Source organism: Amphiura filiformis, chromosome 16 (assembly GCF_039555335.1).
Source record: "Amphiura filiformis chromosome 16, Afil_fr2py, whole genome shotgun sequence".
Classification (NCBI taxonomy): Eukaryota; Metazoa; Echinodermata; class Ophiuroidea; order Amphilepidida; family Amphiuridae; genus Amphiura; species Amphiura filiformis.
In genome coordinates, this window is record NC_092643.1 from 56,412,627 (window position 1) to 56,438,550 (window position 25,924).

The 25,924-nt window shown below is 37.8% G+C and overlaps 1 protein-coding gene across 1 annotated transcript; it reads left to right on the plus strand.

Annotated features, from left to right (window-relative positions):
- On the plus strand, window positions 1-25,849 carry LOC140172754 (uncharacterized). Its single transcript, XM_072195884.1, has 13 exons — window positions 1-54; window positions 192-447; window positions 1,722-1,829; window positions 7,958-8,394; window positions 14,645-14,906; window positions 16,970-17,084; window positions 17,550-17,684; window positions 18,216-18,289; window positions 21,705-21,801; window positions 22,923-22,986; window positions 23,275-23,338; window positions 24,698-24,786; window positions 25,547-25,849. Exons 1-13 carry the CDS (start codon window positions 1-3, stop codon window positions 25,847-25,849), a joined length of 2,058 nt encoding a protein of 685 aa, XP_072051985.1.
- The last annotated feature ends 75 nt before the right edge of the window (window positions 25,850-25,924 follow it).

The following is a 25,924-nucleotide window of genomic DNA, read 5'->3' on the forward strand; positions in this document are numbered from 1 at the left end:
ATGACAGATCCCAGGAGACGACAAGTGCCGCAAACCGAGACAGGACTGTGTCATGTAATACTAAAACTACAGAGCTGGAGGCCAACAATAGATCGAGATCGAAAAAGCACATTCTGCCGTCTTTGGAAATAAAAAATGTGCAAAACGACCGTTCTGATGACAGTTTTCCGGATTGCCTACTTTCCCTTCAGAAAGCACCCCGTGTTAGGGGTTGTTTGGATGTAATTTCTGAAGAGGCTGTCCCTCACGTCGATGGCAAGAATGCACCACAAGAAATTGCCGAAACAGCGCATGGCCGTGAAACCAACATATACATGATATATCGCAACTTGTATCGATGGAATCCAACTTTAGTAGCGATAAACGAAGAGGAAACTCCCGCTAAAACACCAGGAGTGATCGAGGCGGTGCCGACTATCGACAATAATGACGCAACGTTTAACAGAGGTAATAAGAACCAGAGACACACGAGCTCAGATATTCACCAGAAGGTTGCCTTAACATTTATGGTTGTCATTCTTGTCTTCATTCTTAGTTATGTACCGTATATGTTTCACATAACTTGGTTTATTTTCACCGGCAAGTATCTTCCCCAACCAGTATTTTATATCGCTACATCGACGCTCCATCTCAGTTCTGCTGTGAATCCTATTATATATGGCAAAATGTTGCCGGGATTTTATAGAGCGTCCCAGGATTGCCTTTGCAAATGTCGTCAATGAAATGGTTTGTTTGCTTCAACATGATTGGTAAATGCTTGTATACTGATTTGCAAAGAAGTCATACATGCCACGCTTCCGTATCATCGATTGGCTTATAATAAAGGCAACTGAGTCCACTCAATATAAAGCTGTCCTCGAACCTGTGTGCAATGGAAGGAGTTATCATTTTAAAGACATCATCTTGATTATGTAACGAACCTTTGAGGTGAACTAAATTGCTTTTACTGTTAGATATGTCCCCTTTTAATTTTGAGCTGAACAACAGAGGTAAAGCAAAGACAATTATTTTATTACCAGCGCAGATGTCGCCAAAGTGTGTCACTCCCTCGGTGGTCGTGCTACTGTACGGTGCTTTGATGTGTTTATCACCGTCCTGCACGCCATGTACGTACTGTGTTATGAACATCGCGTACGCGTTCGACTAATAACGCGTTTCACTTAAAATCTTCAATTTTGATAAAACTACAGCACCTAGAGTCTTGGCATGTTAGTTTAATAAAGTACATTATAACCTTTTTATAATAACAGAATTTTGAACAATTTTGTGTGCGTACTCCTCAGTAAATGTTACAATATGGCTTTAAATTTAATATTTGTCACTAATATGTAAATAAAAAACACTGACTTGCATAATTTTGCACCTTTCCTGTGCAATTTTGCGTAATCAAAGTTGCAGTGGCAACGGGATACCACTTCACTTATTGTTCCCAAGAATAACCATGGAATGTCACAATTTGATGTTAGAGACTAACGGCGTGAAGGGGGCTCCTAATGTGGACGGCTCCTCGCAGGCAACCGGCAGGGTGCCCCATGGAGAGCAGGCGAAAGACTCACTCTTCAACTCAGGGATGAAACAGAAGTTACAGTATTTTGGACATGTTGCCAGGCGAGAAGGAATCAGAGAAAGTGGTTGAGAAGTTGAGAGAAAAGAAGCAGAGGAAGACAGAGACTCAGGTGGACAGATGGGATTATTTCTTTAACCCAAATGTCAATTTACAGCTGTTACACCAAAGCACAAGATCGACATGAGTGGTGAAACTTCATCAGAAAGGTTACGAATACACGATGAGCAGATCGACGACGACGACGACATGGAGAATGTGATGGGTTGGTTTTTGCTGTGTTATTTTGCACCAATATTAATTCATTGAATGCGGGAAATGACTGGTAAATTTTGTAAAAATTAATGCACTTATGCTGTGCAATTTGCTTTGTCAAAGTTTAAAGATATAAATTGATGTGTGTTTGTTTTGGTTTTAAAAATGGTTACTGGTATGTGTAAAGACACCATGCAACGTGTATGTTTACAGATATAAGCAGTATTTATTGTACATTACAATTTATTGAAATCACTTTGGTAAAGTTTGAAAGCAAATTTCTTAAAATGGAGATACTGAAGAAGATGAAGAAATGAAGATATTATATAATGTACTGAAGAACGACAGCATTTAGAATGCTGATAGATCCTTTCTCTGTAGGATATGTGATTGCACATACGGCCATCTGAGCGTGTTTGATTGTTTATTTTTCCCGAGTTACAGCTCAATTGGAGAAACTTTACGCTTGACCTGACATTTGACCTCAAATGACCTCTGCAGTTTCATACTCCCCAAGTGTCAGGGATTATTTCCCCGAATTACAGCTCCATCGGAGCAATTTCTTATTTGGCTTGACCTTTGACCTCAGATGACTTTTGTGGTTTCATACTCTCCAAGGGTCAGGAATCATTTCCCCAAGTTACAGCTCAATTGGAGCAACTTTACATTTGACCTGACCATTGACCTCGGATGACCTTTACAGTTTCATACTCCCCAAGTGTCAGGGATCGTTTTCTGCAAAGTAACAGTCCAATCAGAGCAATTACCTCTGACCTCGGAAGACCTTTGCGGGTTCACACTCCTGAAGTGTCAGGGATCATTTTCTGCAAGTTACAGCTCGATCGGAGCAACTTTAAATTTGACCTGGCCTTTGACCTCGGATGATCTTTGCGGTTTCATACTCCTGAAGTGTCAGGGATCATTTTCCCGATAGGAACAACTTTAAATGTGACCCGATCTTTTACCTCAGATGACCTTTGCTGTTTAATACTTCTAAAGTATCAGGGATTGCTTTCCCTGAGTCGGAGCAACTTCGACTTTGGCTGATCGGAGCAACTTTAAATTTGATCTGACCTTTGACCTCCGATAACCTTTGCGGATTTATATATAAGTGTCAGGGATTGGTTTCCCTGGTCGATCGGGGCTACTTTACATTTGTCCTGACCTTTGACCTCAGATGACCTTTGCTTTTTCATGCTCCCCAAGTGCCGGGGATTGCTTTGCTTGAGTTACAGACCCACCGGAGCAACTTTAACATTTGACCTTGGATGACCCTAGGATGAATGTTTCATGATCTCCTTATATCAAGGATTATCCCAATCGGACATATTTCAAAAGTTTGCCCGCCCCGCACAAGTATTCACCATTAATGCACCATCAGTAGAAATTATACTGTATAGCATTTACCACACAGGCTTAGTGTGTTTGTATTGATTTTTATAAATACATCATGGGAAAGCAGTATAGTAACCACCTAATGGGCTATTCCAGTTGGAATCTATACACCCCCTCCGGAAGACATGACCTTAATCTCTCACACAGGGAGTGTGAATTTCAAATGGGCCTACCTGAATGGGTGACTCTATTTGACATATACACTCCCTTTGTGGAAGATTTAAGTCATGATTTGCATAAAGGGTGTGTGGATTTAAGTTGGAATAGCCCAATAGACGAAAGCTGACGAAAACTGACGAAACCTAACAAATCTTATCTCTTGTTATCAAAATAGCAGACTACCCGTCTTCCTGCCCAAGTTATCTGCCACATTGCTGCCTTTAATGATAGCGGATCTATCAAATTTTAGGCAAGTATTTTCACAAAATGACCCATTTAGACTTATTCCACCAGCCGTCTACACTGTGCATGTACTGTGTTATGCTGGTTTCATACTTTCCTGCCGCTTGCCGCTTTGCCGCTCTGAAGATGATTTTACTTCACTGCGCAATCTCACTAAAAACGCTAGCGGTGACCAGCGGCAAGCCGATATATCGATTACTCCACCGCTTTGCCGCGGCGGCAGCACCGCTGGGAGTTGAATTCAAGTCAACTCGGAGCGGTGCCGCTCTGACGTATGAGAACAAAATACGATTTTGGAGCGGTGCTGAGCGGCAAGAGTAGCTTTCAGAGTCATGCCGCTGCCGCTTAGCGGTGTGCCGCTCCGCTTGCAGAAAAGTACAAGCGGCATGATGAAGCGTCATGCCGCTCAGCGGCAAGCGGCAGAAAGTATGAAACCAGCTTTATGCTTCGTAGTGACGACTGATTATCTTACAGTTCAAATTGTGGCGGACTCATGCCTGCGTCTTTGGTTACTGCGCCATAGCACGACTGACTAGCGGCGCCCGTGTACCGCGCCGTGTGTACCGCGCCGTTGTGACAAGATCACGCTCTGAAGTTCTAAAAACAACAAACTCTGTCTTGGACACAACTGCGCAGTCTCAGTGAAAGTTTGCAACCTACTTAAAAGGGCATTTCGTGATCCACAGCCTCATCGCCCCATTTTTATACCACTGGATACCTTTAGCTACATAATGTTTATGTACCAAATATTTCTTGCAGATTAATTCGTTTAGCAAAAATATCGTTGTTTAATTTCGTTCTGGTGCACCAGAACGAAATTACAACAGTGGCCTATGGAGCAGTGTAATACACATAATCATGCATAACTCGCAAACGCAAAATCGGAATCAACTGAAATTTTGGGAATAAGCTTTTTTGTGGATATCTACTGAAAAATGTCATAAAAAGAGGATACTAGGATCGCGAAATCCTCCTTTAATATTCATGTGCACCTATAATCTGGTTGGAAAAGTCCGCCACATTTTTGCCACGTGGTTTTCTCTGAAAGAAAGAAAGAAAGAAAGAAAGAAAGAAGGAAAGAAAGAAAGAAAGAAAGAAAGAAAGAAAGAAAGAAAGAAAGAAAGAAAGAAAGAAAAAGAAAGAAAGAAAGAAAGAAAGAAAGAAAGAAAGAAAGAAAGAAAGAAAGAAAGAAAGAAAGAAAGAAAGAAGAACCTTTGACATCAGATGACCTTTGCTGTTTACCACTCCTTAAGTGACAGGGATCATTTTGTGCAAGTTATAGCCCGATCGGAGCAACTGTAAATTTGAGCTAACCTTTGACTTCGGATGATCTTTGCGGTTTCGTACTCCTTAAGTATCAGGAATCATTATCCCCGAGTTACAGACAGAGGTGATCATGAGCAATCCTGATACTAAATCACCGACAGACAAACTGACAATGTAAACATGGTAGAGAAAGTTTTTCTTCAATGAAACTAACACACGTCTTCTTCCACCATAGTGTATATTAAGAACTGTTCCAATTGTTACAACATTACCAAAAATGATAACAGCAGTTATCAATGACATTGCAATAACAGCGCATATATCTGTTATTGAGATTGGCGTAACAAATATTTCGGCATTGTCCAACGTTGAATTGACAGCAAATGTTTCCATCTCTACACTGAGGGTTGACAGGCTAGGAAGGAAAACAATAATAATAATAATAATAAATAATAATGTAAGAACAATTTCACTGTTATGAATGCATGAATAAATGTAAAAATTGAATGGTAAGACAATCTATTAGAAAGACAATCTATTAGCCAATATAACATTCAAATTTATAAGTAAAACCCTTGCCTGAGACATTGCTTACAGAAATAAGTAATGCGGTATCAGAAAAAATGAAAACAAGAATTCCACTTACGGACTTTTAAGTCGCGTTTAAAAACGCGACTTAGACGCATCAAAGGAGGACCACAATCCCACCCGGATTTCTATACGTATGTTTTTTAAGTGGTCGTTGTAGGGTCATTTGTGAGCGCTTTTTCTTCAAAATTCAATCAAATATCAACTAAAATAACTCAGAATTCGCATCTCCCGCATTTCATAATAAATTTAAGATTAATTTTGAGCACTGCTATCTGAACAAAGCAAAAATACAAGTACACAAGAAAGTGTTACAAACTTACCTTAATTATTATGATATCTGTAAGTTTAAATCTGTGTCTCTTACAATGTGTGTATAGTGCTGATATGTGGAGAGCTTGTGAACGTTGCAACAATTCTTTCTAGTACTACAACCATGACTACGTAATGGATGTGATGAAGATACACCGAGAGCCCTAATAATATTAGCAATGTGTCATACTCATTCTTTTTAGATCTCATTACCATGCATGAGTACGCAGAATTGCAGAGGCAAGGTGCAAAATTATGCAATCCGTATTTTGGATATTAAACCTAATGGTTAATAATAACAGCAATTATATTATAATAAGTTCGCCACAAAGAGTCTTTCTTTCTTTTGGTTCGTCTTCTTTCTTTCTTTCTTTCTTTCTTTCTTTCTTTCTTTCTTTCTTTCTTTCTTTTTTCTTTCTTTCTTTCTTTCTTTCTTTCTTTCTTTCTTTCTTTCTTTCTTTCTTTCTTTCTTTCTTTCTTTCTTTCTTTCTTTCTTTCTTTCGGCTGCCAATGGCCTAGATGATGCGATCTGATTGTGATGATTCACCATGGCAGCGAAATTACAGCGCTTTGAATCCTTCAAGATCTACCTGGAAAAAGACGCTATATAAATTCGAAATTTATTTTTATTTATTAGGATTATTTGTACTAAGTTTTAGCCCAATCGGACATTATTTCAAAATTTTGCCCCCAAGTATTCACCATTAATGTACCATCATACATGCATCATGGGAAAGAATGGTTTCCTGTGATCTAAATACTAGTATAGTAACCACGAAATGGGCTATTCCAGTTGAAATATATACACACTTACGGAAGACATGACATTTATCTCTCACACAGGAAGAGTGAATTTCAAATGGGCCTGCCTGAATGGGTGACCTCATTTGACACTATACACTCCCTGCGTGGAAGATTTAAAGGAGTATTTCGTGATCCTAGCATCCTCTTTTTATGACATTTTTCAGTACATATCCACAAAAAAAGCATATTCCCAAAATTTCAGTTGATTCCGATATTGCGTTTGCGAGTTATGCATGATTATGTGTATTACACTGCTCCATAGACAATACGTTGTAATTTCGTTCTGGTGCACCAGAACGAAATTCAAATTTCACGATATCTTTGCTAAACGAATTAATCTGCAAGAAATATTTTGTACATAAACATTATGTAGCCAGAGGTTTCAGTGATATAAAAATCTCAACTTTTTTTGAGAAAAGTGGGGGATGAGGCTGTGGATCACGAAATGCCCCTTTAAGTCATGTTTTGCATAAATGTGTATGGATTAAATGGAATAGCCCAATAGACGAAAACTGACGAAATCTGACAAATCTTATCAAAATAGCAGACTAGCTGTCTCCCTGCCCTAGTTATCTGCCAAATTGCTGCCTGTAATGTTAAGCCTTACATGAACTTTGACCCCAAGCTGTGCTACAACTTATTTGAAGCTTGAGCCAGTGGTTCTTCTGACCAAATTTGGTGGTAATAGCGCGTACATTGAAAGGAGGAGAAACATTTTTAAAGTGGATCGAGATCGAAAAAGCACATTCTCCCGTCTTTGGAAACAGAAAATGTGCAAAACGACCATGCCGATGAAAATTATTATCATTATTGTTTTTAATTTTGAAAGAAAATTTGAAACTTGTCGTTTGCATGCAGTCAACACCCACGTAGAGAGCGTTTTCATTTTAAAGCTGGCCTCGAATCCCGAAGCTGTGTGCCATTGAATATGAGCTAGGCATTATTATATTGATTATAATGTGTTATCCTATCACGTTAAACACACAATTTTATATATATTTACGGAACGACTGTTTGTGGCGAACTTAATATGATATAATCGCTATTAAGTTTAATATTCAAACTACTGACTTGCATAATTTCGCACCTTGCCTCTGCAATTCTGCGTACTCGTACATGGTAATGCGGGCGAGTAAAATGATGAGTATGACACCTTGGTAATATTATTAGGCGGCTCTCAGTTGCTCTTCATCATAGTACATGTAGTAGTGGTACAAAGAATTGATACGACGCTGAAAAGTTCTCCACATATCAGCACCGTGCACACATATTGCAAGAGATACAGATTATAGATGGATGTGGTTAGCACGAAGCAAGGACATTGATCTTAATTCTTCAATAATAATATTCTTTTCCTTCCTAACTTGTCAGCCCTCGGTATGACAATGGAAACATTGGCTGTCAATTCTACGTTGGACAATGCCGAAATAGTTGTTACGCCCATCTCAGTAACAGATATATGTGTTGTTATAGGGATGTCAATGATATCAGCTCTTACTATATTTGGTAATGTTGTAACAATTGGAACAGTTCTGATCATACACTATGGTGGAAGAAGTCATGTGTTAGATTCATTGAAGAAAAACTTTCTCTACCATGTTTACATTGTCAGTTTGTCTGTCGGTGATTTAGTATCAGGAGTGCTCATGATCATATCTGTCTACATGTCGACATTTAACTTTGCTACAACGTCACAGGGATCAATGTGTCGTGTTCTTCGTTTCTTTATCGAACTAACCACCTCTGTTTCGCAACTGCAGCTAACGGCTATTAGTATAGACAGATTATACGCAGTTGTGAAACCATTGGTATATAGAGCTTTAGTAACAAAACGAAGAGCGTTGGGTGTAACCCTTTGTGTTTGGTTAATATCTATTGGTGAATGTACTGTTGTAAACGTCATTTTGGCTTCTCATGACGACCCCAGTATCCATAAATCACAGACATGCAGAACCAAAACAATTTACGGTAAAAACACACGCATATATTACATATGGTCTCTCTCGCATGTTTTACTTTGTTTCTCGGCTACCTGTGGGATGTACTCTGTCATTTTGTATGTTTTAAGGGGCATGCGAATTCATGGCCGTAGTATGCTTAATTGGAAGAACATGGAGAAAGGTGACCGATATCTGCAGACGAAAGGTGCCGTAAAGCGAGACAGAGCCGTGTCGTGTAATACTAAAGCTACAAAGCTCGTGGCCAAAAATGGATTGATATCGAAAAAGCACATTCTCCCGTGTTTGGAATCAGAAAATGTGCAAAACGACCGTGCCGATGAAGGGTTACCGGTCTGTTCACTTTCTCTTCAGAAAGATGTAATATCTATAGAGGCTGTCTCTCACGACGATGTCAAAAACGCACCACGAGAAATTATAGCGACAGCGACCGGATGTGAAAGCAACATATACATGATATATCGCACCTTGTATCGATGGAATCCAACTTTAGGAACAATAACCGAAGAGGAAACTCCTACTAAAACATCAGCCGTGATCAAGGCGGTGCCGACTATCGACAATAATGACGCAACTTTAAACAGAAATGGCACGAACCAAAGGGTCGAAAGCCCACGTATTCACCAGAAGGTTGCCTTAACATTTATGGTTGTCATTGTTGTTTTCATTCTTAGTTTTGTAGTGATCCATATATCTTGGTTCATTTTCACCGGCGAGTATCTTCCCCAGCCAGTGTTTTATATTGCTGCACTGACACTCAATATATCTCCTTTGATGAATCCGATCATATATGGCAAAATGATACCAGGATTTTATAGAGCGTCTCGTGATTGCCTTCGCAAATGGTGCCGATGAACTGCCTTGTAGAAATTTTCCTCAATATGAAACAAGTGGAATAAGAAATCCAAAGAATGGTAAAGAACCAAGCTCAGTAGAATTTACAAGTTTAATGAAGCAAATTATGACATAAAATTAAAAATGATAAAAAGGGTAAAAAGAGTGAGAATGCATATTTATATAGACTATCGAGTATCACAGGTAGATATGCGGCTGCATTCTGGGTGCGATGAAGCTTACTATTTTGTCAATCTCAAGTAAACCATAGAATAAGCTGCTGCAGTCATTTAGTTGACACAAATCTACACGATCAGGAGATGAAAGTGTGGCTCAAACATCTCTTCGATTGTCCACAGAGAGAGTATTTTTTATTACGGACTTGGTATTCGTTTCAACACAGTAGGCCGGTACACACCGACATCGCCTGGCTAATAATTATTTGGTGCAGCAGAGACATTAAAATGAATACACGGGATCGATACACGTGAATTGCTATGCACGATTTTGATATCAGACGAAAATCTTCGGATACTGGGTTAGAAAATGATGAATATCTCCCGTAAATGAATTTTTCTCGAGAAACCAGATGTGGTCTCATACACTTGAAAATACGCATTGAACAGATATGATAGTCGTTAGCGTGCGCTTTGAAAATTGGCCGTGCGCTTTGAACTCAAAATTTGACCAAAACTCTAATTTTATATTGCGTTGGTCCTGTATGGACTACAGCGCGCAGCAGGCTATAGCGGCACTCACTCAAGTGGGGACAGTATAACCATTGACCGCAATGTCGTGTACACGCTTACTCACACAGCGAGAAATCAATTACCCCGTCTATTGTCAGTAGCCTTAGTCAGGTCACTTCGCTAATTATACATCTCATAAGGTCCGAATAAAATAGCCATGGGTGGCTGTGGATTCAACCTACCATGGCGATTTCTACCATGAAGATATCGGGGCGATGTCACTGTGCGGTACAAGAGATTCATCAGCACGTTTTTTGAACAAAGAGAAAGTCAAACAAGAGATGGACTGGCTTGAATTACATGAACTATCTCCCACATGACAATATTAATTTAAAAAAAAGTTGTTTCGATTGTCTTGAAAGTTGTGTCAAATTATATCAGTATAGAGGCCAGCCCAAATGCGGGGCCCCATGAATGTTTACGTCGTTGGACAGATGTTTCAAATGGATAATTCAAACCAGTGCATCTGGTAGGCAGTTCTGATGCCTTCCGCTGGAAATGCGACAAACACCATTCGATCCTAATATCTTTAGATTCTCCAATGTGCCTCTGTGGCTCAATTGGCTAGAGTGTCGTGCAAGTAATACGAAGGTCGTCGGTTCGAATCACCGGCCAGATGCACTGGGTTTCTTCAACGTTTATGTGCGGTGGCTGCCCTTTTCTGCTATGTTGCCAAACTTTTGTCATTTTTTTTATTACCCAAAAATTTCACATTTTAACTAGCTATTTAAAAAACCCTAAATGGAGGGAAATTTCAAATTTGGTGTGCGGTATGCATGACTCATGTATATTTGATACTGTCTATGAACAAAATAATCACTTTGATAAATGAGTCAAAATGTAATTTGTTAGTAATTTTTGTCCAGTTTTGACCAAAAACAAAGTTGCCATGGAAGCTGTTAAAGATATACGTGGGATGGATGAGAATATGTTTTCTTCGTGAGAAATCTTTACATGAGTCCGGGCATGAGTCTATGTTTTAAAGAAAATAATCCTTAGACGTGGATCTCCTTTGAAAGAGAAGGCATTTAACCGAAAAGTTATGTGTTTCACGGCAGGCGAGAATTTAGGTGCTACAAAACATAAAAATGGTAAAATATGGCGTATTAACCAAATTTTGTTAAACTAATCCAATAACAAATTGTTGAAAATAGAGAACTTTACGATTAAAAAAAAGTGAAACCGAGGAGTAAAAATTGCTTCACCCAGGTGCAATTTTTTTTATCACGACCCCAATTACCCAGCTCCCTTGATATATAATGGTAGCTTGAAACTACTCTTTAAAAGTCTGGCAAGTCATTGATCTCGATGCGGTAGTAATGTTGAAGTTCAAACAGTTCTTGCACTTTTAAAGATACATATATATATAGGCACATAATGTACAGTTTTTATCTTGTTGCTGTGTTAATTATATTTCTGATTGATTATAGTACGTAGCTTAAGCCTCATAAGTACATTGACAGTCCAACCAAAAGGGAATAAATAATAATCTAATACATGTAATAAAAAACAAGGATAAAAGGGTTGTATTGTATAATATCCTTACGCAAACGAACTTACGGTTATGTATGATATAATTAATTTATTGCCACTAATTCGATTCAAGTACAAAACAGCGACGTCAAAGCTTTACACTGCTTCTTATTGTATATATGAGTGAGTAAGAGGATATTATGACAAGTCCAGAGGATGATTTAAGGAAGCCCCATCATGCACTGTAAAAGTGTTATCACTAGAGTTTCAACTGCCACTTTACTTTTCAAATCCCATTGAACTCTGTGCAAAAGATGTTGTTTTAGAATTGCCCGTGTGTCATTATTACTTGGTCGATTTCAGATCTAAAGTGATGTATGCATGAAGGATAATTCACTGTAGATTATCTGTAGATAACATAAAATGTGAAATCGACCAACTTTTTGAAGGTGTTTTTATTGTAAATATATCTGTCCAAATTCAAATTTAACCATGCACGTGTGTATGCAGTGGGCGGGCAGTGGTGTCATGTTCACTCACACAGCTGTGCTAACCGCAAGACTTGCTGGGAAGTGCTTTAATCATCCTCTGTGACAAGTCAGTGGTCCACAGTATTCGCCGTAGAAGTAGTGATGTAAAAGGATAAATTACCATAGTAATAGATGATTACAATTTTTTTAAATAGATCTCACTGCACTACAACATTCAAACGGTACCTATGCATTGAACCATAGATGTCAAAAAAATGCTAACAACTCGCACTTACAAGATTAGTATCTTTGAAAAGAGCGGTATTGTATTCAAACTATGATTGCAGATATACATACATACACACACAGCGCATAAACAAATTCAAAGCATAAACACAATATAACAAACAAAATGAGCGATAATAACAGTCAACCTTTTGGGAAAAGATATGACTTTAGTAATTTCTTGAAGACTGGCAATGAGTTTGCAGTACGAATGGTGATGGGTAAAGTGTTCCACAGTCCAGGAGCAGCCAGAGAAAAAGCTTTATTGCGGCAGAGTGGAGAGATTTGGCATTTAATTTATGTACAGTAAGTCGAGTTGTATCTGAAGCAGAGCGAAGTCCGGTACGTGATTGATATACATAAACAGGTGACGAGTGCAACCTGCTTGTAGTGCAGGGTGATCTGTTCAAAATTGTATTAATCTATTGCTATGATTCACTACATCGCCGTAGAGGTAGTGATATAATAGGATTAATTACTGAAGCGATAGGTGAAAACAATTTTTGAATGTATTGCCCTGCGCTATATGTAGGCTGCACTCATCACCTGTCATGTCTGTGTACGTGGACTGCTCAGGGCCAGAAGCGGGTAAGTACAAAAGCTTCTTGCACTGAGCAGTCAATGTAGTTCGGCTGCCAAACGTAACTTTTCCACAGAAGCTTGTTTTGGTTGATGTTACTTCTCAAGACCACAAATTTCAAATATAAGTTTACTGAACCTCTGTCCGCATTATGCATTTGGAAATATGGAGGGTCAAAGTTTATACGGAGGTCAAAATTCAGAATGCACAAATGTTGTTGGAAGGTTTACCAAATCGAGGGCTGAGAGCCAGAAAGCCTCAACTCACAATCACCTGCTCCCACAAAATGAGCATAAAGTCGCCAGGGCACTATAGAAGATACAGTTCATTAATAATGACAAAATTCAATAGTAAACAAAAGACAGTGTGGAGGAAATAATTGGTTTTTGAAGACCAAAGCAAGGAGCCAAATTTATGCTCATTTTGTTAGAGCTGGTCATAGAGAGTTACGGCTTTCTGGTTCTGAACGCCTGAAAGCTTAATATAAGCGGAAAGGTCAAATTTATCATCCACAGGGGTCAAAACCTAAAAAATGCCCCATTCTTCACCTAAATAGTCTCAAATTGTTCATCATAGAATATCCATGCAGAAATATAATTCAATGGACATTGACCTTGGTCACCATGGTACCATGGAAACGAAACATCCTAGCTATGGCAACTATTCTTTTTTGTAAATGCTTTTTTTGTAAATAGAAGACATACAATTTGAAACTAGTATTAGCATACAAATCGGAGTATTTTTCAGGTTTTGACCCCCGTGAAGGTCAAAGGTGACCTTTGATCTTTCTGCTTATTATTATTCCTGAAGGGAATATCACAGATAGGTATTTGGGCAGTTTTGAATTTGAACCTCTGTATGAACTTTGACCCTCCATATTTCTAAATGCTCAATGCTGACAGAGGTCCAGTAAACATATTTTTGATATTGAGAAGCAAAATCAAAAACAAAACTATGATACAAAAATAACAAAATGACCCACTGGCAGCCGGACTAATGTGTGCAATCATAGATTGAATACAATACCACTCTTTTCTTGGTCTGCCTGAACAGCAGGCCTAGATTGATATCCAACTATTTCGTATATTCGAACATTTTCCCCCCAAAAGACGTAGAAATGTATATCTTCAATACGAAAGGTCAAAATTTTAATATGATGGACGGCTTTGCATCCCAGCTACACACACTTTAAGTACATATCATTTACTTCGAGGCCTGTTGAATTTAAAAAATATCAATTTGTAACCATTTGCCATAAATGTGTATTATCATGAATTAAAAAAAAATCAATATTATTTGATATCAGAAGGACATTTCTCAAAGTGTAATTCGATATGTCTGGTGTGCTCTCATGTCCCACAAAAAATAGGGAAATCCCAGGTGGGAAATCCCCATTTGAACGGCACCTTGGACTTTTGTGTCGGGTAAACTACTTCGGGAAGTGAAAAAGACTGGTATAACAACAAAACTTGACACTCCTTGCTTATTTCACTTCATATACTTGATTTATGGTGTACTGTCAATTTAACTTCGGTAATTTCCCATTTTGAAATCAAACTTCCGCATCACACAATATTTCGCAACACACAGTGCAATGGTATATTATTTCCTGTTCGGTGCACAGTTACAATAGAACTATATATTTCTATAGTTTGCTTTCGCGATCGAAACCAGCCAAGTTCATTATCATGCCTATGGTATAAATACAGCCAGGTATAACAACCATTTCACAACAGGGCTGTAGGTTAAAGAGACAACGCAGGATACAACGTCAACGACATTTATTCATAGACAGTAGATTTATTGGACGTTTGTTGGTCTATCAGATTCGGAGATCTCTTCGATTCACGATGCAGTCGTTTATCTGCAGTGTATTGGCATTGGGATTTATCTTATGTTTCAACAATTATCTTGTTCTTTGTGTTAATCCTGGATTCAAAGCTCGATTGACGCAGAAAGGTGTTGATTACTGTAAGTATAGCACTTTAGGCCTATATTTTATTTTAGTATGTAACGCTAATTAGCATGATTTGTAATTAGGCTACCACGATGACGCACATGAGATAAATAATTAGGGCCCAGAATTATGGTCTTCTAACTTCTTTGTCTGTTGACTCTCAAGGCGGGCTTCAATAATTAGTAAACTAGACAATGCCACAGTCTAAACTGTTATTTTTTTTTTTTATAAATGTATAAAAATTATCTTCTAAAGTTAATTTTTTATTACTTCCGTGGTCCGGGTACGTGCTGGTGAATTGCAATCGCGTAGAAGTGACAAGGTCGCCTACTACGCGCCGCGCCGACGACCAATGGGTCAACCGGCTTGTTGTCAAGTCCGTTGATCAGCCAATCAGCGTGATAATTTATTTCTTCTGTGTGTACGCTCGTCTACGCTTGGCGCACAACTCGGACCACGGAAGTAATAAAGAATTAACTTTAACTAATACAAAAAATGGAGTCCTTTATTTTCAGCGCTAGATTAGTGCTGAATTGGGTTTTGTGTTCTTGCATTAAAATCTTGTTGTTTTGCAGAGAAGCAACATGCATGTCGCTTATAAATTTCCATTATAAATATATTATTATTGTTAGTGTTAGTATTACTATTATTATTATTATTTGTACTATTGTTAGTGTTATTATTATTATTATTATTATTATTATTATTATTATTATTATTATTATTATTATTATTATTATTATTATTATCAGTTTCGCCCTGCCAAACATTGCTTCCCCTTTGGCTTACCAAAATATCTCCCCAATTCTACCCGCCCACAGGGCTCATAAATAATGATGCGAATAGAGAATAATGAAATTAAAATAATTAATGAATTCAATGTGAATCATGTGAGTGTGCTATGGTATTCAAAGTTTCAGGGATGGTGTATATTATACACTGTATAAGCTTAATATCTAAATTCTCTCGCCAACTTTTTTTTAGATAAAGTGTTTAATTTTTCAGAAAAGTAATTTAAAATTGTTTGATTTTAGGGAAATTTAAAAACACCTATAACTTAAAAACAGAAACACTTAATTAAAAAAATTTGATTACCTTTCATGACACCTTGTTTGTTGAAATTGGACCTATAGTGAGCTCCAAAAACACAAATTTTTTTTATAGAATTTAGGTAATTTAGTGTTTCTAGAAAACGTCAAGAAAATTGAAAGAAAGTACTAACATTACCAATAAATTAATATCTCCTTTGTTAAGACTAACATCTTGGGAAAAAAATCACTGTCCTTATTAAGTAGCATTTTTGCAATAACATAAATCAAACACCAGATTTATGCAGTGGGTATAAAGAAGAGAAAATAACATTTAAACAAATTATCTGCTTTCATAAATTAAGCTGATTTGATGAACTTGGCAACATGCCAAAAACACTCCATGTGCAAAAAAAGTCAAAAACGCTCTTTTGGAAAAAATTAAAAATTGGCAGGTGAGTTTTTCTCATCCATCTACACATTCTGTATTATTTTCAACCAAATCTGAGCATGACACTGTAGCCGTTCATACTACCTTAATGAGTGTTAAGGTAATCATGGTACTTTTGCGTCATTTATTCGAAAGTTTGTTTTGTTTCTTATCATTTCCTGGTTTTCATTCTGAGTTCGGTGCCATGATTTCCCAGTTTCATTAAGCAGCAGTAATAAAATACATTTATAATGCAAGTTGCTTGAATTTATGTTAAATTGAATATTCTTATATTTATTACGAATCGTAATAATTCTTAACTGTTTAGATTAATTACACATGTAAAGGACAGAAGAACCACAAGCATCACACACTAGCACAGATAAACCAGAGAAAAAAAACCCGGACACACCTGTCTTTGCGTGGACTTGAACCTTAAACCCTTGTGCGGCCAACGCTTTAACCACTGAGCTACAGACTATCCCTGATAAACAGGGCTCAATTATGCTGGTACTTACATGGATATGAGCAGTAAAGGGTAAACAGCACAAACAATACGCAAGTGACTTTTTTCAGATTTTTATATTTCATTACATTGCAAATTTTTCTACATTTTTAGTGCGTGATGTAGGGATCAACATTCTGAAGAGCGAATTATCATCTTTGAGAATTCCTGATATGAGTGGCACCGAACATATAGGTGGTGTTGGTAAAGTGGACTATACAGTATCCAAGTAAGTAGGGCATACAGTTTCCAAGAAACATTAAGATGAGGGCATTTATAAAGGTACAATCCATGAAAATGTATCAAATTTGTTTTTCGTGTGTTGGAACTCATGTATTGTATACCAAAACAAGTTCTTCAGGCAGGCAAAAAGAGCTAGATTATTTAGATAAATAGTAATTGCCTCTTGTCGGCTCCACACTGTCAATTAGCCTTTTTGAGATATGACACACACAAAAGGAGGGCAGTCTTCAATATGGGCAAAACCCGGCAAATTCAAAAGACTACACCCATTTCGTGCAGCGCCATCCTATTGTGTCCGCCGTATCTCGAAAAGGCTAATTGCTTTGCTCCTTTTAAAATTTCATTTACCCATAAATGATACAACTGTTAAAACTGCATTTCCCAAGAACAGAAGACAACAAACCTATTTGACCATGATTTGATGCTTTCTTTCTTTTCAAATTCTTTACAGCATGAGATTTAAAAGTTTAGGGATTCCGTCACCATCTCTATTGCCAAACCCAACGATTGGAGGTGTAGAACTAACTGCTAATGGCGTGTCATTGTCTTTATCAGGCGATTGGAAATATAAAGCGAAAGTAGCTTTGTAAGTTTAAAATTGCTTTCAATGATTCGTAGGAGCCTTTTAGATTTCATTATCTTTTTATTTATTTCGTTATCTCTCATTTTCATCAATAAAGTATAGTTGCTTGACAGATTGTAATCTTTATTTGCTACGCTGTTGTTTATTTCTTGTTGAACTTGGACGTCTTTCAAATTATGTGCTACTATATGTTACTTTTAAGTCTTAGCTTGCATGTACATTTGATTTGCTTTGCTGTTTGTTATTCACTTGTGCAATGTTTGTTCATTGCAACGTGTATTTTATACACGTCAGTGTGTGGTTTTTATTGTTCAATGTATAAAATAACATGATTTTTCTTTGAAGAAAAATAAACGTAAATTGAAAGATTAGAGACGATGATAATGATGCAAGCAATGTTGATAATACACTCGTAAAAGCGATTTTTTCAATAAATATGCGCATTGCGCAAATGCCTATTATTATTATTATTATTATTATTATTATTATTATTATTATTATTATTATTATTATTATTATTATTATGAATTACAGTATTCCAGTCAAAGACCACGGTACTTTCGATGTGAGCGCTAGTGGTATTTCCCTACGATTAGCCATCAGGATAGGTAAGATGGGTGGTCATTTTCAATGAATGAACTTTTTGGGCGGGTGCGGCGTGCCGCACCCGCCCTATATTCTCTGACTATTGACCTACTTTTTCACATGCCGCAGTGTTGAGAAAATATTCGTGCCGGTTATATCCCAAACACCCACAGAGGTGATAGTTTACGGCGAGTTTTGTAAGTATTACTTGATTTTGATATGTAAGTAATACGATAAAGTCGTCATAGGCAGTAATGTGTTTGTATTAAAAGAAATAACAAAAATAATTATTTAAGTAATAGAAATACTATTTGGAAATTGCAGCAAGATTTGCAGATGTTTTTATTTGAACAGTACCAGTTCACCAGTTTTGCTAGTTTTCCTAATCTTTGGGCTAAATTAATAGCATCGTGAAGGTCATATATATCATTTTATACTGTACTGACAGCTTCGGCATGTACTTAAATACAGCTTGTATGTGCATTGTGTTCAGTGTGTACATAGGCTATTTACTTTTCAAATCTTGTGACAAATGCTTGTATAAGGTATTACAGACAAATTATTAGAATGCATGTGCACCAGTAGAAATGGCCCAGGTTGAATAAAATAAATAAATATATGAATGAATATTTTATTCCCTGGATTATTTTGTTGGGACAAAATAATGATATAGTTTGACGCTTTGAAATACAGTTATGTTAATCATAATAAAGTTACAAAGTTAAAAAATAATATCGAAATATTGTAAAATCAAACTTTTCCCCTCATAAGTTGTAGCAAAACAACATATTGAGGAAATTGATATGACAGATTTTTTAAACTTTGATATGGAAAGATACCCCAGCCCTGTTGTCTCACCAGAGAAGATGAGCAGAAGTCTTTCTATCTGATGATAAAAAAACCCTCTAGGTATGATTACGAAAATGTTTTAAATAACTATTATCTACAAAAGTTTTATAACAATGTTTTATATAAAATGTTAACATAAAACGTCTTCTGTAACGATGTGAAGGGTTAATATAAAAACAGGGAAAATCTGTTCCAACTGACCAGCAGAGAACAAAGGATAAGCAATAGATAAGATATGACACAACCTCCAATGGGGGAATAACAAACGTATAAACGTATAAAGTTAAAAACTCTTTTAACTTTGTTTATACGTTTTGTGTTATTCCCCATTGAAAATCGATGTTGTGTCATATTTTCCCTGTGAAGACTTACTCATTCTTTCATTTCTCTTGACAATTTTTCATTTGCCCGCCCTATTCCTTTTAAAGGAATTTTTATTTATGATTCGTTCGTTAAGTCTGTTTTATGTAACATTGATTCTATGTTAACTACATGTTGTTACGGTAGCTTACGGTCACTGAAATGACCCAGGCCAACATCACCTGCTACCGAGTTCACTTAACACCAAACAAGCAAACACACTGTTTATAATATCTTATAATGTATTTATTTATTTAGTGCAGTATGGCTGTCAATCAAATTACAATATAAGATCATACAAGAATTAAACTTAAAGGATTTCCTTTTACATGTACTATCAGGGGCGTAGCCAGCTTTCTTAGGTCAGGGGGGGGGCAAAATAAAATTTTGGGGGCACAGACGAAAAAAATTGCAGTTGCATCATACAATACATAGAGACTGTATGTCTTAGAGCTTCCCGCAAAGGGCCTTATTGGGATGATGTGCGCGCGTAGTGCGAAAAAAATGGTATTTTACACTATTTTCGCCCATTATCCGGCTAAAAAAGGGCTTTATTGTCACAATTTTGTATTTTACACTATTTTGGCCCTGAATTTTGCTAGAAAAGGGCTCCTTGCCCTTTTCTTTTCCTTTGCCCTCATGATTTTCTCTTTCATTTTTTGTCAGAGGGCACTTTTTCTTTCATTTTTTTTGTCGGGGGGCACTCTGCCCCCCTCCCCCGCTGGCTACGCTACTGTGTACTATGGTTATTTATCTAAGCCTGGTGGTCTTGATTGGATCCAAGTCCTGAAAACTATGTTTTCACTATTCTAGCTGCTATAGAGTGTTTCCAAAATGGCCTTCTATGTTGACCGTAAGCTCCTCCCTCGAAGATCACTTGAGCAAGCTATCTGCTTCACTTGACAGTCAGATAAATGCAATATGTTAGTTCAGCAAAATAGCACAGTTCGTTGATAAAGATATTGCAGTCTGTCACTTCTTTGAGTCGACAAGACAGTCAAGCACTCTTAGTTTCACTACCGCCTTTGGCGTATTTTATTCTCTCCAACAAACAAGAACCGCGAACCGAAGTTTAAACACTTCATGCAATTATGGTACATTTTGTACCACCACTGGCTAACATAAGTTTCACAGAGTTTCCTGTTATAACCTCAATCTGCTGCTCAAAACATTTACTCTGCATGCCTTATAGCTATTTGTTACCATTCTAGAGTAATCTTCACTATTTATGGCACATTACAGCATTTCTAAAAATATCTCATTAAAGCCTTAATGTACGATCTTTTTAAATTTTTAGATTTTTCTTTTTTTTTTTTCTAAAATGATAATATGCAATCATTATGAAAGTTCCCAATACATCTGGACGCGAAAAATATTGGGAATTTGCAAAGAAACAACACAATCTTCACCTCTATCACTCGAAACATCTCGCACTATTTGGATTAGGACAGCGAGTGCGGCCTCAGAGTTAGTCTCCTACGCGGCCAGTTTGGTTACGCTCCCTCCACATGTGGAGGGAGCGTAACTAAGCTAGTTTTGTACGAGACTACGGTTTGCGATCGTGGCCGACATAAAGTCATAATCTAAAAAAATTATGACTTTATGTCGGACCAACAGAAAATCGTCCCGTTTTACTACAAATAGGACGAATTTGACAGTTTGCTCATAGATTTAAGTTAGAACATGTGTAAGTATTACAAATATGCCAAAAAATCGGTTTTGAAAAAAATAAAGGTAAATTCTGAAAAAAGATCGTACATTATGACTTTAACTCAACACAGACCAATCAGAATCATTCACCTGTGTGCATGATTACTGTAATAGCGCCTCCACTTATAATCATTATGATTATGATTATTCTAGTAATTTACATCATGTATTATTGCCTACTAGCATCTTCTATTGAACTTCTAGAACCTTCCATGTACAAACAAAAATGGAGATAATCATCAAAACAAGTGAAAACAGTCTGATGACAAAGTAGATAACTTTTTAATGAATATTATAGAATATTTTGGGGCACATAACAATGAATAAAGACAAAAATATTATAGGTTGTTGGTAAGTAACGCTAATGTACATAGAGTAGTAAAGAAAGTTTGGCTACCTTAACCATCACTGCAGCTATAATGTTCTTCAAAATTTCTTGTTTAAAATAATCGTAGGACAATGTACATGTAGTTATTATCTGATTTCCTTCACTTAGTAACAACCCCTTCGTCTTTGCAGGAGTGGACAGTTTCGGTCGTCCTACAATTTCAAGTCGGGATTCTGATTGTTCTTTCGGTCTGGGTTCTCTTCATGTCAAGTTCCACGGTGGAGCCAGGTAAGTAATAGGTGATTTAGTTGTCATCATGCAAGTGAGTATATTCTCGGTTCGAGGCGTTAGGGCGCTGGGATAGTATTTTTTGGGCTTCTCGGTTTATTTTTATTCTCTCTGTAAGTCTTGTTCACCTACCTTTCCTTATATCGAATCGCTAACGGCCCTGTGGTCATAGTTTAGAAAAGCAGGGATATGATAACCAGATAATTTCTCAATCTATTATAGGCTCCGTTAGTGATCTTTCTCGCTACCACACTGTTTCTCAGAATCAAAATAAATCGAGAACAAACAAAAATAAAAACCCAGTCCCAGCGCCCTTCGCACAGGGGCGTAGCAAGAGCCTCGGAGGCCCATGGACAAGAAATAGCACGAGGCCCTTTTAGCATAGCATGCACGGGGCCCTTTTAGCAGGGCTGGATTTATCATTTGGACCAGAGGGGCCCCAAAATTGCCCTGTGCATGTTTTTCTTAGCCAGACAAAAGCGTGTTTTGGACCAAAATATGGCAAAAGTGCGTGCGCTTCTCGCATTTGAAATCAAAAATTTAATTCGTGCGCAAATGTCCTAGTAAGATCGGAACAAAATATGCATATCTCCCTCTAATTTACAATGCTTCTGCCACCACTGTCGATCTTATAGTATGCCCCCAATTTGTAAACCAAACTTGGCCTCTTGAGTGCAAATGCCTTTCTTACGGTGAGTTTGGGCCTCCAAATTTTGGCCTGGCTCAGGAAAATTCGGCCCTGCCTTTTAGTATCTCCTTAATGAGCACTTATTTCATTTTCTTTTTGCTTGGGGCCCCTGAACCCCCGGGGCCCATGGACTTCGTCCACCCTGTTCCCCCGCTTGCTACGCCCCTGTCCTCGCACCGAGGCTATGTGAGTAGGTGATGTTTATAGTTGCGCTAATCAGAAACAATTTATCTTTCGTTAACTAGGACAAATAGTTCATACAACGCGCGCGTAAAATTGTGCAGGTTTTCAGTAATTAGTGAAAACAATTATGCAAATTATATTTTGAGCCAGAGGACCGATAAAAGTCATTAAACTTTCTCCCCAGCAAGTCGCCAACTGCAAAACTGAAAACTGCGTCACTCATACATTTATTTACCATGTTTATTTGCAGCTGGATTTACAATTTATTTGATGATGCCATTGAAAGTTCTCTGAAAAAGTCTATAAGAAATGAAGTAAGTTTAATAACACGTCGGTTTGTTTTATAGCATGTGAGAGTTAAATTTTGACTTGCTGACAAAACATCGAATATTTTCAGACCCTTTGTCATCTTTTAAATGACATGTTACTGAAGTATTGTAGCAGCATTTGCGTGCGATGTTTTGAAGAAAAAAGGTCAACGTTTAGTGATTGCTGTGAAAAAGACCATTCATAATGGTCTGGTCTATTTTTCCTCTTGTGACAAAATGCAAATATTGTCCAACTGGCCTCGTTGAAATAACAATGTACTTGGTTTTTTGTAGGCATGCAAAGAAATTCTAAAGGAAGTGAACGACGATCTGTCTAAAGAAGTGGCAAAACTGAAAGGTATTTTAATTATAATAGTAGATTCGGTATAGAGTGTATTGAGCCTCGACCATTGTCCGAGATAAGGATCAAATTAATTAAGCATTATTACTAAGATTGTAAAGAGATCAATAGACAGTTTTAGTACCAGATTGTATGTGATCCTCGACACAAACGAGCCACAAAGGCACATTCTGTCTGGTACTGAGACTATTAATTCATAACCTCCAGATGCAATCTTGAGTCAAGAAAGTTTAATATGGCTATGCAGATGGTGACCTGGCTATGCTGAAAACACACAACGAGTGGAACATCAATAGCTCACATGGCCAGGTAATCAGTACTTTTGGCCAAAGTATCCTTTGCTCCCTAAGGAACGCCAGTGGCGTGCGCAAGGGGGAGGGCAGGGGGGTGGGGCACGGCCCCCACTTTTGTTGGTCATTCGAGGGAAATCAGATTTCGCCCGTACCTTACACTCCTAATCAGACTCCATTCGGGGGAACTGAACAACCTTCCCCCCTCTTTCAATGTGCTGCGCACGCCACTGAGAAACGCAGTCTGTCCTACCCACTAAGGCCAGGGCCCACTGGGCAACCAAGAGATGGCTTGAAGAATGGAAGAATGGCTAGTACATTTGTAACAACAACTACTCCTTACACAAGTACATCATTGTTCCAATGGAAAGATGTTCTTCATCGTCAAGCATGGGTGAGACTGAACCACCTACAGCGTGTACGGACTGCTAGAGCGCTTCAATACAAGGACAACATGTGGAATTTGGGTACGTCCGACAGCCCAGCTTGCGAGTGTGGAGAAGAACAACGGACAGCTCACATCATTACCAAATCCGGCACCAAATGCCCACTTTATATATGTTTATCGCCTGCCAAACATGCCAAATGTAGAAATTAATGCAGAACAAAGGAGTGGCTGTTCAAAATGCACCTCAAGTTCCAATTATCTCCCAGTTTCTATGTGTCATAAGAATATGATGGGCTGCGGATTATACTTACACACTGAGCACCATAGAAAGTGCTTTCATCATGTTCATATCATGCCTTCGGTTTTGAGCAACATTTGAGTTTGCTTGTCGTAAACGCCCTGACAATATTGTTGATGTGAAGCACATAATATTTAAAGTGGTTGCTGCAGGTATCTTTATTTTGTTGATATTTTGTTTTTCTTTTGTGTGTGTTGACTTCTTCTCCATTTGGCGACCGGGCCTACTATGCTTGTGCACCTACATTTAGGAACTTGCTTCCTTTGTATCTGCGTTTTTGTGATTCACTTGATGCTTACAAAGAGACTTTAAAAACTCATCTGTTTAAGATCGCTTTATATGTGATAATTGACTTTTACAAATGTTTTATTTGTTGACAGTGGTCGCCAAGATAGACAACATAGCAGAAATAGACTATTCACTGGTATCTCCACCAAACTTTCAAGGAGCCATAAATATGGAGAATAAGGTAATGTAATAGTTTTACCCAAATACAGGCTGTATCAAAATGATTGGTACCCATCAATTTTGATGTTTATTGAAAAGCCTACCTCTTCCAAATGCAACATTGGATACTCTCGAAATGCCCAGAATGTATAGATTATATTTGGATCTTATTTTGAAGTTTGATGTGTCAGATTCATCCATTATCAATGAAAACTGATGGGTACCAATCATTTTGATACAGCTTATATATGACCAGAGTTTACATTGTGTCGAGTTCAATATTCATTCGACTTGAACATGTTGAACGGCAACTTTCATTGTTCATTAATTACAGGTGGTTTCCGAGTAGTATTTTGAATAGATAATCTTCTAAGTTCTAGACGTCAAAGTAATTTGCATTTCTCAAACTTCCCATTGTCTCTTGGGATACGCTTACTGAAAGGGGAGAAGGTTTGAAGTAGGACTATTTGGTGTAGCCACCGCGGTGCACCGGTTCCTGGGAGCCATGCAAACATGCATTTACAAAGTCACTGAACCACCATGACCACTGAGTTTTAATATGTTATTGGACCAGTTTTTACATGATAGACAAGCAAGCATTTTGTCTCTCCACGGTAAACAAGTTTTCAAAAGGCTAACATTACAATGAGGAATCTCAATCAATAATTATCAATCAATCAATCAATCATTTTAACTTAATTGCGTCTGATTTATTCGGACGCGACGCAAAAACTTTTGTTGTTTTTCTTGTCCATCAAGTTATTTCTTTTTTCCGCTCACAGGGAGAGGTTTTCCCAATAGGCAAGAGAGATGAAGCACCGTTTCCTGTTCCTCTGATTCCCGATGACCCTGACACAAGTCACATGTTGGAGATATGGATCACGGAGTTCCTGCTGGAAAGCGCTGGTTATGTGTATTACAGCGCACACAGTCTACAACACATTAGACCGATCGAAAGAATCATTAACGACATTTGGTTCCCAGAGGGCAGTGTTTTGGTCAATTTTGATGACGAAATGCAATACGTCACATCCGTTTCGAGTAATCGGAAATTGTTACGGCAAGTTCCGATTGTCGCCGAATGATATTCAAAATGGCCGCGCCCATAGAGAGTATTATGTTGGAGTTAATGGGAGGTGAAAAACCCTCATTTTCCATCC